At 42.2% G+C, this 15,879-nt stretch overlaps 1 protein-coding gene across 4 annotated transcripts in view; it reads right to left on the reverse strand.

Moving 5' to 3' along the window:
- Nucleotides 1-224: 224 nt before the first annotated feature.
- Nucleotides 225-15,879, reverse strand: part of LOC127444307 (neuroligin-4, X-linked-like) — a 145,049-nt gene continuing 129,394 nt past the window's right edge. For all 4 annotated transcript variants that reach the window (XM_051703583.1, XM_051703584.1, XM_051703582.1 and 1 more), the window contains one exon: nucleotides 225-2,730. In XM_051703583.1, the coding sequence (XP_051559543.1) occupies nucleotides 1,842-2,730 (889 nt within the window). In that variant the 3' untranslated portion in view covers nucleotides 225-1,841. The remainder of the gene's footprint in view (nucleotides 2,731-15,879) is intronic.

Below are 15,879 nucleotides of genomic sequence, written 5' to 3' on the forward strand. Positions count from 1 at the left end.
AAAAGCACCAACTGCCACAAGACCTACTTTTAATGACCTTTGCAGTATGCCAGCTGACAAGATGGAATGAAATGCAAAAAAAAAAAAAAAAAAAAAATGCTATTATTGATAATTATTGATTATTAATAAAGAAAACAACGGCCCATTGATACTCCATCATCCTGTGTGCAAATCATAACATTGCTCCATTAAAGTTAGAAAATGAAATCAATCTGAAGACACAATTTTAGAAAATAATGTGGTATTTTATTAGAAATGCGGCAGAATTTTTTTTTTTTGTTTTTTTTTACAGGTGTCCAGCCAGAAATATCATCTATTACTTAAGGCAAAAACTGCAAACAATTTAAGACAAACTATTATTTAGAATCCTACATTGTACCTTTATGGTACTGACAGTTAAAGAACCAAGGGCTAAAAATGGCTTATTTAATATACAAATGTAACTTTATAAACTTCAGTGTATTTATTTTTTTAAATCATTTCTTGCACTTTCAACATCTTTTGTTATAGTATGCAGAACTAAAAAATATCAGGGGTATTTTTTGTTTGTTTATATTAATTTATAGTAATTATAGTTATTTTATTTACACTCATTCACTTATATCCAAAATATCACAAGCCTGGCACAATACTTTACATATTGCTAGCATGTTACGAATAGAAATATCTAACATATACTTTTTTTTTACAAACATATCCAACTAATATAGATACCCAAATCCACTGCCTGTGTTATTTATAGATATTTTTAATTATACAATGCTGGTCACATATGAAGCTCAGGCAGTGATGATTCAGATTAAAACAAAAAAGTCTTTGAGTGGTTTGAGCAGGTTTGAGCAGGTAAAGTGAGTTGGTTGTGGGTAGAAGTTGCTCTGATTTGTGACCACACTTCTCCATCCAAACCCCAACATTAGGCATAATGCTGAACAGATTCACCCAGCACTGTAATGTAATTGGTAGCAATCTTTCATTTTTAAGATCTGAGTGGGGTCACTGTATTGGGTCATCAAATGTAAAGCAGCAATCAAACATGCAATATCTTTCAAACATTGGGACAAAGGAACACTCAGATGATTGAAATATATATTTAGAGGATTTGGAATAAGAATGCCTCTTCCTTAATTTATTTTTCATGTGTAAAACTGCTTAGCACAGGATTTCAAAAAGAAAAAGAAATGATAATGATTGGTATATTTACATGAACCTTAATGAAAGCGTTAGCTCAGTAATAGTCATATTTTGAACCAAACAACAATAAAAGCTTTTTAATTAATATTTGTATTTGACACAAGTATTTAAAACATTTTCATCTTTACAATTTTTTTTTATAATTACATTTCAGGCTGGGAATTCAGTCCACATGTTTGGTATTTGACAACACTCAAAATAATATTAAAGTGTTTGTCTGAAATGCAGTTCTCACATAATAACATTGCACTCTGTTGCTCTTGGTATATGACATAAGGTATGGCACATACAAAGCTTTATCATATCCTTTATAACACTCTCTGTAGTTTGTGAACATGTTGTCTATGCAAGCAAAATAGTCCCTCAGAAAAAAAGTTCTTCTTGTCTTTTGGTGTAAAGTCCCCTGCCCTTAACAAGCTTGGCTCCAAATAAAGCATTACTTTAGTAACATTCTTTTTTTCTTTTTTTTCCAAGTAGGTCATATTTGACTTTGATATTCTGCAAGAAGGCTTCATAGGAAAATAACAAATAAATCTCATCCACTAAGATAAGTCTCAATGTGGAACAAAGTCAGCACAATTCGCCATGACATAAAAAGTTCCTTAACCCTGTGCCTTTGCAGACCATGTCCTAAAGTCCACTGCACAAAGCTATACCCTGGTGGTGGAGTGACCATGAGGCAGGTTGGTACTGTTCTGACTACCGCCAAATGTGTTAAAATTGTGCAGGGGCTGCATTCCGGCCAGTGAGTTAGGAATCATTGTTATGGTACTTGGCGTCATAAGCGGGATGTCATCAGGTGAACGTCGTAGAGTGAGCGTATAATCCGCTGGGCAGGTAAGACGAAGTGTATCATGAGCTTGAAGAGAATCACACTCATGATGGTGCTCATGCTCCATTTGCTGCTGTTTCATTTGGAGTGACATCAGCTCCTCACTCTGCAGATGTGCTATGTCATTAGCGTTAGCTGCTGCATTAGCCGGTGCAGAGTTCCGCTGTGGACTGGGCCCTCGTCGGTTGGACTCATGACGACGCTTATCCTTTTTGTAGTAGAGGGCAGCAAAGGCCAGAATGTTGAGGAAGAGGAGGGAGGCACCCACTGCGATGGTCACACTGAGCTCGGTGGAGTAATCTCGCTTTGTCTCAATCACCACTGCTGAGTCATCTCCCTGATCGTTTCCTTTGCGCTGGTCTGTTGTTTGTTTGGTGTTGGCAGGAGGAACTCCAGGATGACGTGTGGTGGATGGCCATGTTTTACCAAGTCTCTTAGTGTAAGGGAATGGAGTGGTATCCTGAGGAGGTATCTTAGTCGTGGTTGAGACATATTGAAATAGTTCATTGATGTTATGAAGATGAGGTACTAGCTCCAACCAAAAGGCAACCTTAGTCGCACGATAATGATCTCTCACCCTTGGCTTCAGCCCAATGTGTAAGTAGAGCTGGTCTTTGGGGTTGTATTTCGACCAGGCCACTTCCTCAAAGCGGTTAGGCTTCGTGTGGATGAACTTGGTGTCCTGTGGAACTGGTTGATTCGGATCCCTAAAGTGAGAATAAAAGATTATCAATCTTTGCCCAAAATCTGTAAAAAAAAAACATATAGGCAAAAGAGTATTATAGAGCAAGCCTACACACACAGTCCCATACAAAGAACATACATACTGTACACAATGTCAATAGCTCAGGGCTATACTGTACGACAGTTTTTCTCACATCTGCTATATAATAATTATAATATGCAATGAAAAATTTAATCCCATTTTAACTTGTGCGATAAGTGTAATTTCCGCCTAAGAGCATTGCAACAAAGAACATATACAATGAGTCTGATGTCAGCATTGCTATTGCCTAATCTCGTGTGCTCAAACCTTAGCGGGTTGCCGTGGAAGCCCTGTCTGGGTTGCGGTAATGTTCCTTAAGCTGCGTGCTAGTTGCACAACTGCGTTTAAGAGTCGCACATCAGTCTGTGAGCAAAAAGAGACCGGCAAAAACTGATGCGATAAATAAAAATGCAAGATATTTTTCTGTTTGCCCTCTAAGTCTGTGAGAAACTAGTTGCTCAGTTTCCAGAGGATGAGCTTAAACAGTGGTGTTTTTGACTTATAAACTCTTAATACAACATGTTGGGATATGTTCCTTTATTCAGATTAGTGGTCGATGGATATGGGGTTTTCAGTTGTTTATTCTATAAAAAAAAAAAAAAATAAAACACATATTTTGCGGTGGTAGGGGCAAATGCATTGTCCAGGTAATTACAAGGGTGTTGATAATAAAAATATAGTATTATATCAAATTAGTCACTAAAATATGGCATTGTATCAGATTTGTAGTAGTAGTTGAAAAAAATAAAATAGCAATATATATATATATATATATATATATATATATATATATATATATATATATATATATATATATATCAGTAAAACCATTTTAGACCATACTCTTCTGTGTGCTAATAAAATGCAATTTGTGCTAATGTGTTTTTTTTTTTTTTTTTTTTTTTTTTTATTAGAACCAATGCTAACACCTAAAAAAGTAAGTGTACAGCCCTGCAATAGCTTAACCTTAGGATATTCAAACTAAGGACATTTATGGCACATTCAATTTAAATTCAGTTGCCTACCATATACACTGTTTAATGACCTCGCAGTGTACAGTCATTAGGAGATGATGCCTATCCATCTTTTCTTTTAATTTCATACAGACACAGTGCTGCTCAGTAATGCTCCTCAGTACAGTTTCATAACTGACACGCTTGGACTCAAAAATACAACGTGAATCTGTATTTGAACAACCATTACTGGTAAAGCTTTCTCAGCCACAAAAGAACCTACCTGGTGATCAAGGTTTTTAACAGAAAACCAATTTACCACTCCTACACATTATTCAGTCTGGGAATAGCAGACAACCTAGCTGGGCATAAAAGGTTTCTAAATATGGAGATGAGGTGGTAAAAACAAGCTAGTGTTTCTCTCAGAGCATTAGCACCATCAAGGTTTGTTGCTGGAGCAATAGCTCCACTCCTCCACAGATTTTGCTAAAAATGTGTTTGTTTAAAAAATTACCATGATCTTTTGTCACCAGGTTTTTTTTTTTTTTTTTTACAGAGCTTTGCAAGAAAATATGATGACAATAAATAGTTTTCAAATGAGGAAAAATAACAATTTGGCTTTGCTGTGGTTAAAAGGAATTTAGAAATGGTTTTGAATGCATGAGCACAAACCTATAAGACTTATGAGCATAAATGTCCCTTTATAGTTTTTTTATTTTATTTTTTATTTGTGAGAATACAAGTATGTAAGAACAAATAAACAGCTTCTTATTAAATTAGCAAGTAGCATATTTGTAAGAAAAGGCACTTAATTTATTAATCTTACAGTTATTTCATGACCAGATGTTGACATGTGTCAGGGATGAATTGTTGCTATGCATATATTTAAACAATGTGTCAGTGAGGCTAAGCAGTGATTCAGCTTTCTGAGTCACTCAATTAAATTACTGTAGTAGAGATTGCTTATAGAAAGGACAGGTGTTCCTATGGAATCAACTATTCTGAAAACAGACAGCTAAGTAATATGGCTTGTAAATTATATTATAATCTAGTTTATTGCTGGTTTTAAAATGCAAAAGTTTTATTATAAATCCTCATATAGACAGGTCACAGCATGTAACGTATACTGATATGCAAGGACAGTCTGTTATTAAATTCACATTCACATACAGGCAGCCATGCAGGGTTCTAAAAAAGTGAATGAATGCTTTCAAGAGTGCATGAATGAATAAATTAATTATTAATTTTGAATTTACAAAGTATTTTTTTTTTTTTTAGGTTTTAATGGTGGTACCATGTGTCAAACTTATTTTGAATAAGACGTCGTCCTGTTGCATGGTGTTTGGTACGTGACACAATCTCTCATATCCCCTTGATTTGCATATTATTTTTGATGATGGTTCACCTCTTGATAAAGCTGATTCGTTCAAATATCTTGGACTCTGGACTGACCCTGAACTTTCCTTTAAGTCTCATATTGATTTTATTATAAAAAGTCTGAGTTCACTCTATCGTTCAATTAATTGTTTTACATTCCAAGTCAGAAAAATTATAATTTCTCAGTTGATACTACCTATTATTGATTATGCTGACATTGTTTATCAAAGCACCTTTGACACTTATCTTAGGCCCCTTAATGTTGTATATAATTCTCTATGTAGATTTGTTTTCAGGTGTCCATATAGAACTCACCATTTTCTCATGTATGAATCGTTCAATTGATTGCATCCCAAATCTAGAAGGCAATTTCACTGGGTTCAGTTCATTTTCTAATGTGTTTATTTTACTTGTCCTTCCTTTTTGGCCCCATGTAGATCTTCATATCCACTCAGACATATGCAATATCCTTTTTTCTTTATCCCTAAAATTTTCAAAGAAGTCGGTCACAGGTCATTTCAATACAAAACTCCTTCTGATTGGAATAATCTTCCTCTTTTTTTTTTTTTTTTTTTTTTTTTAGATCTACTACCTCTTTGCGTTGCTTCAGGACATCTTTATTTTTTCATCTTAAAACGACCTGTTTATGTTTTTAATTTATGCATCTTTTATTTATTTTTTATAGTTTATTTTTTATCACAAATAGCCTGAAGATAAACTGCTTAAACTGTTTCAGTTGGTCTTTATGCTGATGTAACTGATGTATTAACTGGATCTTTGTAACTAAATTTCTTGTACAATAGATGAGGTCTGTGTGGGTGGGAGAGGCCGTGCAATCTGTCTGTATTTTTGTATTTGTAGTGTATGTTATGTAATGCTGTTTTGTTTGTATGTGTTTTATAATTTTGTATCTTGTGTCTTTAGGACCCCCTTGAAAATAAGATGCTACACCTCAAAGGGCTATTTATTCAATAAATTCAAATGTTGGAAAATTATATATACCAGGAAATAACAGCACAGCTACTGCCATGGTCAGAAAACAATGCTTGGTCTGTTTGTTTGTCGGTATGTAAAGGGCTGTGGCAGCGATGCCATGTGATGTCTGGGATGTGAGCCCATAGCATCATAGAAACAATGTCTGTGTGCTACTGATATCAAATGGAAGGGATATGATGGTGAATTTGTAATTTACTTCATGGTTTGACTGTATTATTATTGTTTATTTATAGCTCACAGGGACTTACAATGTTTTTCCTTTCCACAAATGACATTCTGAAAATGGCACAGTCTCACTGCAAACATTCACAGTGGAGAGTGATCAAACTAATGTAGCCACAAGCAATCTTGAGAGAGAATCAATGGCATTTCATTTGTTTGCATTAACCTCTTGTAGTGCCTGTATATATATATATATATATATATATATATATATATATATATATATATATATATATACCGATCAGCCACAACATTAAAACCACCTGCCTAATATTGTGTAGGTCCCCTTCGTGCCGGCAAAAGAGTGCCAACCCGCATCTCAGAATAGTATTCTGAGATGCTATTCTTCTCACCATAATTGTACAGAGCAGTTATTTGAGTTACCGTAGACTTTGTCAGTTCGAACCAGTCTGGCCATTCTCTGTTGACCTCTCTCATCAACAAGGCATTTCCGTCCACAGAACTGCCACTCACTGGATATTTTTTTGTTTTTGGCACCATTCAGAGTAAATTATAGAGACTGTTGTGTGTGAAAATCCCAGGAGATCAGCAGTTACAGAAATACTCAAACCAGCCCATCTGGCACCAACAATCATGCCACAGTCCAAATCACTGAGATCACATTTTTTCCCCATTCTGGTGGTTGATGTGAACATTAACTGAAGCTCCTGACCCATATCTGCTTGATTTTATGCACTGCACTGCTGCCACACAATTGGCAGATTAGACAATTACATGGATGATTGTTGTTTTACATATGTAAGGAATAATTGACGATGGACCATTAAATTATTGAAAAATGTTTGTGCGTTTGTGTGTGTGTGTGCCCACAAGCGAGTGAGCTGTTTGATGCAGCTCTCATCAGAAGTAACATCGCGTCAATTCGCCGTTAGTTTAATGTGAGTTTAAGCACACTTCTCTGCAGCAGAGTGGTCGTGTCGCCATTCTTGTATACACGGTACCTTTTCCATTGTCAAACAACTGTTTACAGCCACACTGAGACGCATGGGTGTGCTGATATGCTGGCTCTGATTGTTGCTCGCGAGTCGTGAGTATGTGTGTTTGTCCGTGTGTGAGACTGTGTGTGTGTGTGTGTGTGTGTGTGTGTGTGTGTGTGTTTGTGTGTGAGAGCGAGGGGGAGCGCGAGGGTTCTTTCCACAGATATAGAAAATATAAGTATTTATAAAAATACACAATAATATATATATATATATATATATATATATATATATATATATATATATATATATATACGTACATTAAGTAATTTTTACTATAAATCTCCACTTTCACATTCTGAAAGTGAAAGTAGAGATTTATAGACTGTGGCATGATTGTTGGTGCCAGACGGGCTGGTTTGAGTATTTCTGTACCCGCTGATCTCCTGGGATTGTCACGCACAACAGTCTCTAGGGTGACCACTACTGTCAGCCTAGAACAGGAAACTGAGGCTGCAGTGGGCACAGGCTCACCAAAACTGGACAGTAGACGACTGGAAAAACATAGCCTGGTCTGACAAATCTGGATTTTTACAGAGGTACACAAATGGTAGGCCCACTGCAGCCTCAGTTTTCTGTTCTTGGCTGACAGAAGTGGAACCCAACGTGGTCTTCTGCTGTTGTAGCCCATCCACCTCAAGGTTCGACAACTTGTGCATTCTGAGATGCTATTCTGCTCACTACAATTGTACAGAGTGGTTATCTGAGTTACCGTAGCCTTTCTGTCAACTTGAACCAGTCTGGCCGTTCTCCGTTGACCTCTCTCATCGAAAAGGCATTTTCACCCACAGAACTGTTGCTCACTGGTTGTTTTTTGTTGTTCGCACCATTCTCTATACACTCTAGAGACTGTTGCGGGTGAAAATCCCAGGAGATCAGCAGTTACAGCAATACTCAAACCAGCCCGTCTGGCACCAACAATCATGCCACGGACTAAATCACTGTGAACATTAACTGAAGCTCCTGGCCCTTATCTGCATGATTCTATGCATTACACTGCTGCCACATGATTGGCTGATTAGATAATCACATGAATATGTAGATGTACAGGTGTACCTAATAAAGTGGCCGGTGAATGGATATTAAACCACTGGAGTCATATGGATTACTTTTATGCTGCCTTTATGTGAGCTTTTTGGAGCTTCAAAGGTCTGGCCACCATTGACTTGCATCGAAAGAACCTACAGAGCTGAGATGTTCTTCTGGAAATCTTTGTTTGCAACAGAAGAAAGAAAGGTAGATATTATTGTTTATGACTATGTTTTGTTATATTGGTGCATTTGAGTGAAAAATATAAATGGCATTCCTCTTTGAGTTCATTTAGTTAGGAAAACATGACTTTGATTATTTTCAATTTATTTTATTAGATTACTTTTAAAGATCGCAGAGTAATATGAGAAGTATACAAGATGATTTGCAATGACCAGTCTGATATTACGTTATCCCGGATGTGCAGTCATTATTCAGATGTATTATATTGCTGGACTGCACGATTGACCAATCAGAATCGAGTATTCCAGAGAGACGAGTAATGATTAGCTATTTTCTCCAGCCCTAGTCAAATATATTGTACATATACATACTGTACACATTATAGGCACTAAACACATACATTCATATTATAGGCACTAAAATTGGAATATTGTGAATTACATTTAAATTGATGATAATGGCTATACACAATGGTTTTAGATTCCTTTATATCAGGAAGCAACAATATGAAGAAGAAGAAGAAAAAAAAAAAAGAAATAACTGATGCCCGTCATATTTGGCACACACCATTAAGTGGATTTTTAAGTAAATGCATTTCTACATCATGGAATCACACAGTTTACCACATTCTGGCTGGGAGAGTCAAATCTGTTAATGAAAGTTAAAATCAATATGGATTTCAGCCATTATAGAAGTATACTGACTGAAATTAAGCATAACATTGCCTGATGCTGTCTAAGGACATGGTGGCTTTAACCATGGAAAAAGGCTTTTGTATTTAAAAGGAAGTATCAGTGCCCAGAATATGTGTATATTTATATTTTAGCATTTTGAGGATCTGTACCCATCAGGCAATGTAAGAAAATAAGGGATAGAGTTGGAGTGGTTCTGTGCAAATTCTGGAGATAGTTTTAAATATTACATTTTCATGTGTGTCCATGTTTTTGATTGTTATGCACATGGAGAGTAGGGTTTCCCTTAGAGGCCTCCTAGAATGCACCTAACTGATTATATAAGTGAACACAATGCTTGGTCTGTTTGTTTGTTAGTATGAAAAGGGCTGTGGCAGCGATACCATGTGATGTCTGGGACCTGAGCCCATAACATCATAGAAACAACGTCTGTGTGTTACTGATATCAAATGGAAGGGGTCTGATGATGAATTTGTAATTTACTTCATGGTTTGACTGTATTATTATTATTATTTATGGCTCACATGGACTTACAATATTTTTCCTTTCCACAAATAACATTCTGAAAATGGCACAGTCTCACTGCAAACATTCACAGTGGAGAATGATCAAACTAATGTAGCCATAAGCAAATCAATGGTATTTCATTTGTTTGCATTAACCTCTTGTAGTGCCTGTATATATATATATATATATATATATATATATATATATATATATATATATATATACACACACACATCTGTGATGGCATGAGGGTGAGTAAATGATGAGATAATTTTCATTTTTGGGCGAACTATTCCTTAAAAATCTGCATTAAAGGAAAAGTTCACCCTAAAATGAAAATTCTCTCATCATTTACCCTCATGCCATCCCAGATGTGTATGACCTACTTTCTACAGCAAAACACAAATGAAGATTTTTAGAAGAATTTCTCAGCTCGTTTGGTCCATACAGTGTAAGTGAATGGGTGCCAAAATATTGAAGCTCCAAAAATCACATAGGTCAGCATAAAAGTAACCTATACGGCTCCATTGGTCAAATCAATGTCCTCAGAAGCGATTTAATAGGTGAGAAACAGATCAATATTTAAGTCAATTTTTACTATAGTTTTCGACCCTGCCCAGTAAAGCTCCACTTTAACTTTCACATTATTCTTTTTGTGTTTTTGGTGATTCACATTCTTCATGCATACAGCCCCTACTGGGCAGGGAGAAGAATTTCTAGCAAAAATGGACATATATTGATCTGTTTCTCGCCGACATCTATTATATCACTTCTGGAGATCGTCATGGTTACTGGTGTAACCTCCGTTCCCTGATGGAGGGAACGAGACGTTGGTGTCGATGTAGTGACAATAGGGGTCACTCTTGGGAGCCCGAGACACCTCTGGTCTTTGATAAAAGGCCAATGAAAATTGACGAGTGGTATTTGCATGCCACTCCCCCGGACATACAGGTATAAAAGGAGCTGGTATGCAACCACTCATTCAGGTTTTACGCTGAGGAGCCGATATAAGGTCCGGCCATTTCAGCAGGTAGTTCAGCGTTGTGGCAGGAGGGACCAACGTCTCGTTCCCTCCATCAGGGAACGGAGGTTACACCAGTAACCATGACGTTCCCTATCTGTCACTCACTCGACGTTGGTGTCGATGTAGTGATGCTAGGGGTCCCTATACAAAACGCCACAAGGCTGAACTGTGTTACATGAACTGGCGGTGTGTGGTGGGCAGACTTGCTGTGTACCTCATAGCCAGCACACTAGGTCGACACGTAACCTCCCCCAACACAGTTATGAGTGTCGAACGGCCCTTTTTGGGGACAAGTCGACTACCCAAAGATAGAGACAGGTTTAACCCAGTCGTGGCCTCTTTTCCCCTTCTCTTTTTTCCACTCCCTAAAAAAGAAGGGGGATTATCCGACTGGGCCGCCAGGTCTAGTCGGGGGGTGTCCCTCCCAAGGGGAGGACACCACGGAGACCACACTTCGCCCCAATAGAGTGTCTTTCCAACCATGTGGAGAGCCTTCAAGGTAGATCCTGCCCAATGGGGGAGGAGTTACTACAAACATGGAGACTGGGGCAGAGGGGCTCTGCCCAAGGAAGATGCAGTTTGCCAGCAGGAAAACGAACTAGCGGAGGATATAGATCGCATGGGATTTAGCCTTACAGGGAACCACCACATGTGGAGCACCTACCCCAGAACAGGGCTCTTAGTTAGAGCGTGTACTGGGCCGGCAGTGAGTCTCTCCGAAAACTTGACTGCCACAGGGCTCGGAGGAAGTCAACCAGGGAACAAATTTTGCAAACACTACAGGGAATTAATGGCGCACATCTTCAGCTCAAAAGGAGGTGGAAGGCGCTATGTGCAAGCGATACAACCGGCCGGCTATCCCGGGCTTATCCGCTTGTGTTGCGTGCCACTACCTGGGATGAAACCGGTTCCACCCGGAGGTTGTAGAACCTTGCAAAGGTGTTGGGTGTTGCCCAGCCTGCTGCTCTGCAAATGTCTGTTAGAGAGGCACCCCTGGCCAGGGCCCAAGAAGCCGTTACACCACGGGTAGAATGGGCTCGCAGCCCTACAGGGCGGCATGTTTTGGGCGAGATATGCCATAGTTATGGTGTCAACGAGCCAGTGGGCGATCCTCTGCTTGGAGACAGTGCTTCCTTTCCGCTGTGCACCAAAGCAGATAAAGAGCTGCTCAGAGACTCTAAAGCTCTGCGTGCGATCCAAATAGATGTGTAAAGTGCGCACCGGACACAGCAATGACAGGGCTGGGTCTGCCTCCTCCTGGAGCAGCGCTTGCAGGTTCACCACCTGGTCCCTAAAAGGGGTGGTGGGAACCTTGGGCACATAGCCCGGTCAGGGTCTCAGGATCATGTGAGAATAACCCGGACCGAACTCCAGGCACGTTTCGCTGACAAAGAACGCTTGCAGGTCACCTACCCTCTTGATGGAAGTGAGCGCAGTCAGGAGGGCAGTCTTCAAGGAGAGTGCCTTAAGCTCGGCTGACTACAAAGGCTCAAAGGGGGCTCTCTGTAGACCCTGAAGAACTATGGAGAGATCCCATGAGGGAACGAGGCGCGGTCTGGAGGGATTCAGCCTCCTGGCGCCTCTTAGGAACCTGATGATCAGGTCAAAGACTACAGTGTTACCGTCAACTGTGTCATGCTGTGCTGCTATGGCAGCAACGTACACCTTCAAGGTGAAAGGGGACAGCCTCCCTTCCAGCCTCTCCTGCAGGAAGGAAAGCACTGATCTGACTGCGCATCTCTGGGGGTCTTCATGTCGGGAAGAACACCACTTAGCGAATAGACGCCACTTAAAGGCATACAGGCGCCTCGTAGAGGGGGCCCTAGCCTGAGTGATCGTGTCTACCACCGCGGGTGGTAGATCACTTAGGTCTTCCGCGTCCCATCCAGAGACCAGACATGGAGATTCCAGAAGTCTGGGCGCGAGTGCCAGAGGGTGCCCCATCCCTGAGAAAGAAGGTCCTTCCTCAGGGGAATTCGCCAGGGGGGAGCTGTCGCGAGGAGCATGAGGTCCGAGAACCACGTCTGGGTGGGCCAGTAGGGTGCTACCATGATGACCTGCTCCTCATCCTCCCTGACCTTGCACAGAGTCTGTGCAATCAGGCTCACTGGGGGAAATGCATATTTGCGTAGTCCGGGTGGCCAGCTGTGTGCCAGTGCATCTATGCCGAGGAGAGCCTCGGTGAGGGCGTACCAGAGCGGGCAGTGGGAGGATTCTTGGGAGGCGAACAGGTCTACCTGTGCCCATCCGAATCGACTCCAAATCAGCTGGACCACCTGAGGGTGGAGTCTCCACTCTCCCCTGAGGGAAACCTGCCATGACAGTGTGTCTGCTGTAGTGTTGAGGTTGCCCGGGATGTGAGTGGCTCGCAGCGACTTGAGGTGCTGCTGACTCCGGAGGAGGAGACGGCGGGTGAGTTGTTACATACAGCGAGAGCGCAGACCGCCTTGGCGGTTGACATATGCTACCGCTGCCGTGCTGTCCGTCCGAACTAACACATGCTTGCCCTGGATCAACATCCGGAACCTCTGCAGGGCGAGCAGAATTGCCAGTAACTCGAGGCAATTGATGTGCCAATGCAGTCGCGGACCCGTCCAGAGACCAGCGGCTGCGTGCCCGTTGCAAACAGTGCTCCAGCCCGTTTTGGAGGCGTCTGTCATGACCATGACGCGCTTGGAGATCAGTTCTAGGGGAACACCTGCTCGCAGAAACGAGAGGTTGGTCCAAGGGCTGAAAAGACAGTGACAGACCGACGTAATGGCCACGCGGTGTGTCCCATGGCGCCATGCCCGTCTCGGGACTCGAGTCTGGAGCCAGTGCTGAAGCGGCCTCATATGCATCAACCCGAGCGGGGTGGCCACCGCCGAGGATGCCATATGCCCCAGGAGCCTCTGAAAAAGTTTCAGTGGAACCGCTGTTCCCTGCTTGAATGCCTTCAAATAGGCCAGCACCGACTGGGCACGCTCGTTCGTAAGGCGCGCCGTCAAGGAGACTGAGTCCAACTCCAAACCGAGAAAAGAGATGCTCTGAACCGGGAGGAGTTTGCTCTTTTCCCAGTTGACCCGAAGCCCTAGTTGACTGAGGTGTGAGAGCACCAGGTCCCTGTGTGCACATAACACGTATCGAGAGTGAGCTAGGATTAGCCAGTCATTGAGATAGTTGAGAATGCGAATGCCCACCTCCCTTAACGGGGCAAGGGCAGCCTATTTGATCTTCATAAAGATGTGAGGAGACAGGGACAGGCTGATAGGGAGGACTTTGTACTGATACGCCTAACCCTTGAACACGAACCGCAGGAAGGGTCTGTGTTGAGGAAGGTTCGAGATGTGAAAGTACGCATCCTTCAGGTCTACCGCCGCAAACCAATCTTGATGCCGGACGCTCGCCAGAATGCGTCTTTGCGTCAGCATCTTGAACGGGAGTCTGTGTAAAGCCCGGTTCAGTACTCGCAGGTCCAAGATTGGCCGCAACCCACCGCCTTTTTTCGGTACGATGAAGTAGGGTCTGTAAAACCCTTTCTTCATCTCGGCTGGAGGGACAGGTTCTATCGCGTCCTTCCGTAGGAGGGTAGCGATCTCTGCACGCAGGGTGACAGCGTTTTCGCCCTTGACCAAGGTGAAGTGAATACCGCTGAACCTGGGTGGGTGCCTGGTGAACTGAATCACGTAGCCGAGTCATACGGTCCAGACCAGCCACCGCGATGGATTGGAAAGCGCAAGCCACGCGTCCAAATTCCGCGCAAGGGGGACCAAGGGGACAACGTCGTCGGACGCCTTATCCACCGGGGAATCGCCATATAGCCCCTGGCCGCCCCGCCATCGAGGGTAGTGAGAGCGGGGGAACTGCGGAGTCGGGGCCGGGCAGTGAAAGGTGCCTCCCATGACTTCGTCAGCTCCTCATGCACTTCCGGGAAGAATGGCACTGGAGCGGGGCGCGGCCTGTGACTGGGCGATTGTCCCCGAAGGGGGAAGCCCAGCTGAGGCTTCTGCGTCTGACTGGACAAGCCCGCTCTCCGATGCTGCGCTCGAGAGCTCATCATCTTCGTGGGCTCCGAACAAGAAGCCAGACTCGCCGTGCGACGAGCCGGCGAACTCATCCGGAAGCCCGATTGGGGCAGACGAGCGTGCTGGGGAATGGGAGGTCCACGGGGGGATACCCAGCGGAGACGATCCCATTGAGGTCCTCAAATCGCCCCCAGTACTAGCCCCGCTTTCCTCATACCCGTAGGTAGAAGGACCGAGGCAGGGAGCCACTGGGGTGGCTTGCTTTCTTACGAAAGCAAGCTGCGACCGAAACATTGCCATGGTCATGTTCTCGCAGTGAGAACATGAACCATTCACAAACGCTGCCTCCGTGTGGGTCGCGCCCAGACACGAAAGACAGCGATCATGACCATTCGAAGTTGAGAGAAAACAACCGCAACCAGGAATAACACACGATCAGAAAGGCATCTTTAGAAAGACGCGTCTTTAAAAAGACGTTCCGTGTGTGTGCTCTTTTAGAGAAATATACTCTTTTAGAGGGAAAAAGCTCTTTCAGAAAATATACTCTCTGGTTTTTCTGCCGAAACGCCCAGGGGCGTTCTCTGCAGTGCACCAGTGCAGAGGAGGGAGAAGCCGCTGAAATGCGCCATCAGATCCAGCAGAGGTGAATGAACAGTGCTATTCAGCTCAATGAGCATGACCGTTTGGCTCCGAAGAGAAAATCTGAATGAGTGGTTGCATACCAGCTCCTTTTATATCCGTATGTCCGGGGGAGTGGCATGCAAATACCACTGGCCAATTTTCAATGGCCTTTTATCAAAGACCAGAGGTGTCTCGGGCTCCCAAGAGTGACCCCTAATGTCACTACATCGACACCAACGTCAAGTGAGTGACAGATAGGGAACTAGTATTTCACACAATCAAAATACTATTTAGAAAATGTAATGACTAAATAAAAATTAATTGTAACATTCACGATGTTGCTAGATTGTATATTAGCAGCAAAATCGTGTTAAATACTGTATATTGTGAATATTTGATAAACAAACAATCCAAGAGCAAATGTTTCAAAATGCTTCCTCCAGTCTGTGCACCCAAGCTTCATTGTAACAAAGGAGGGCTACAA

The sequence above is a fragment of the Myxocyprinus asiaticus genome, chromosome 7, assembly GCF_019703515.2.
Source record: "Myxocyprinus asiaticus isolate MX2 ecotype Aquarium Trade chromosome 7, UBuf_Myxa_2, whole genome shotgun sequence".
Taxonomy (NCBI): domain Eukaryota; kingdom Metazoa; phylum Chordata; class Actinopteri; order Cypriniformes; family Catostomidae; genus Myxocyprinus; species Myxocyprinus asiaticus.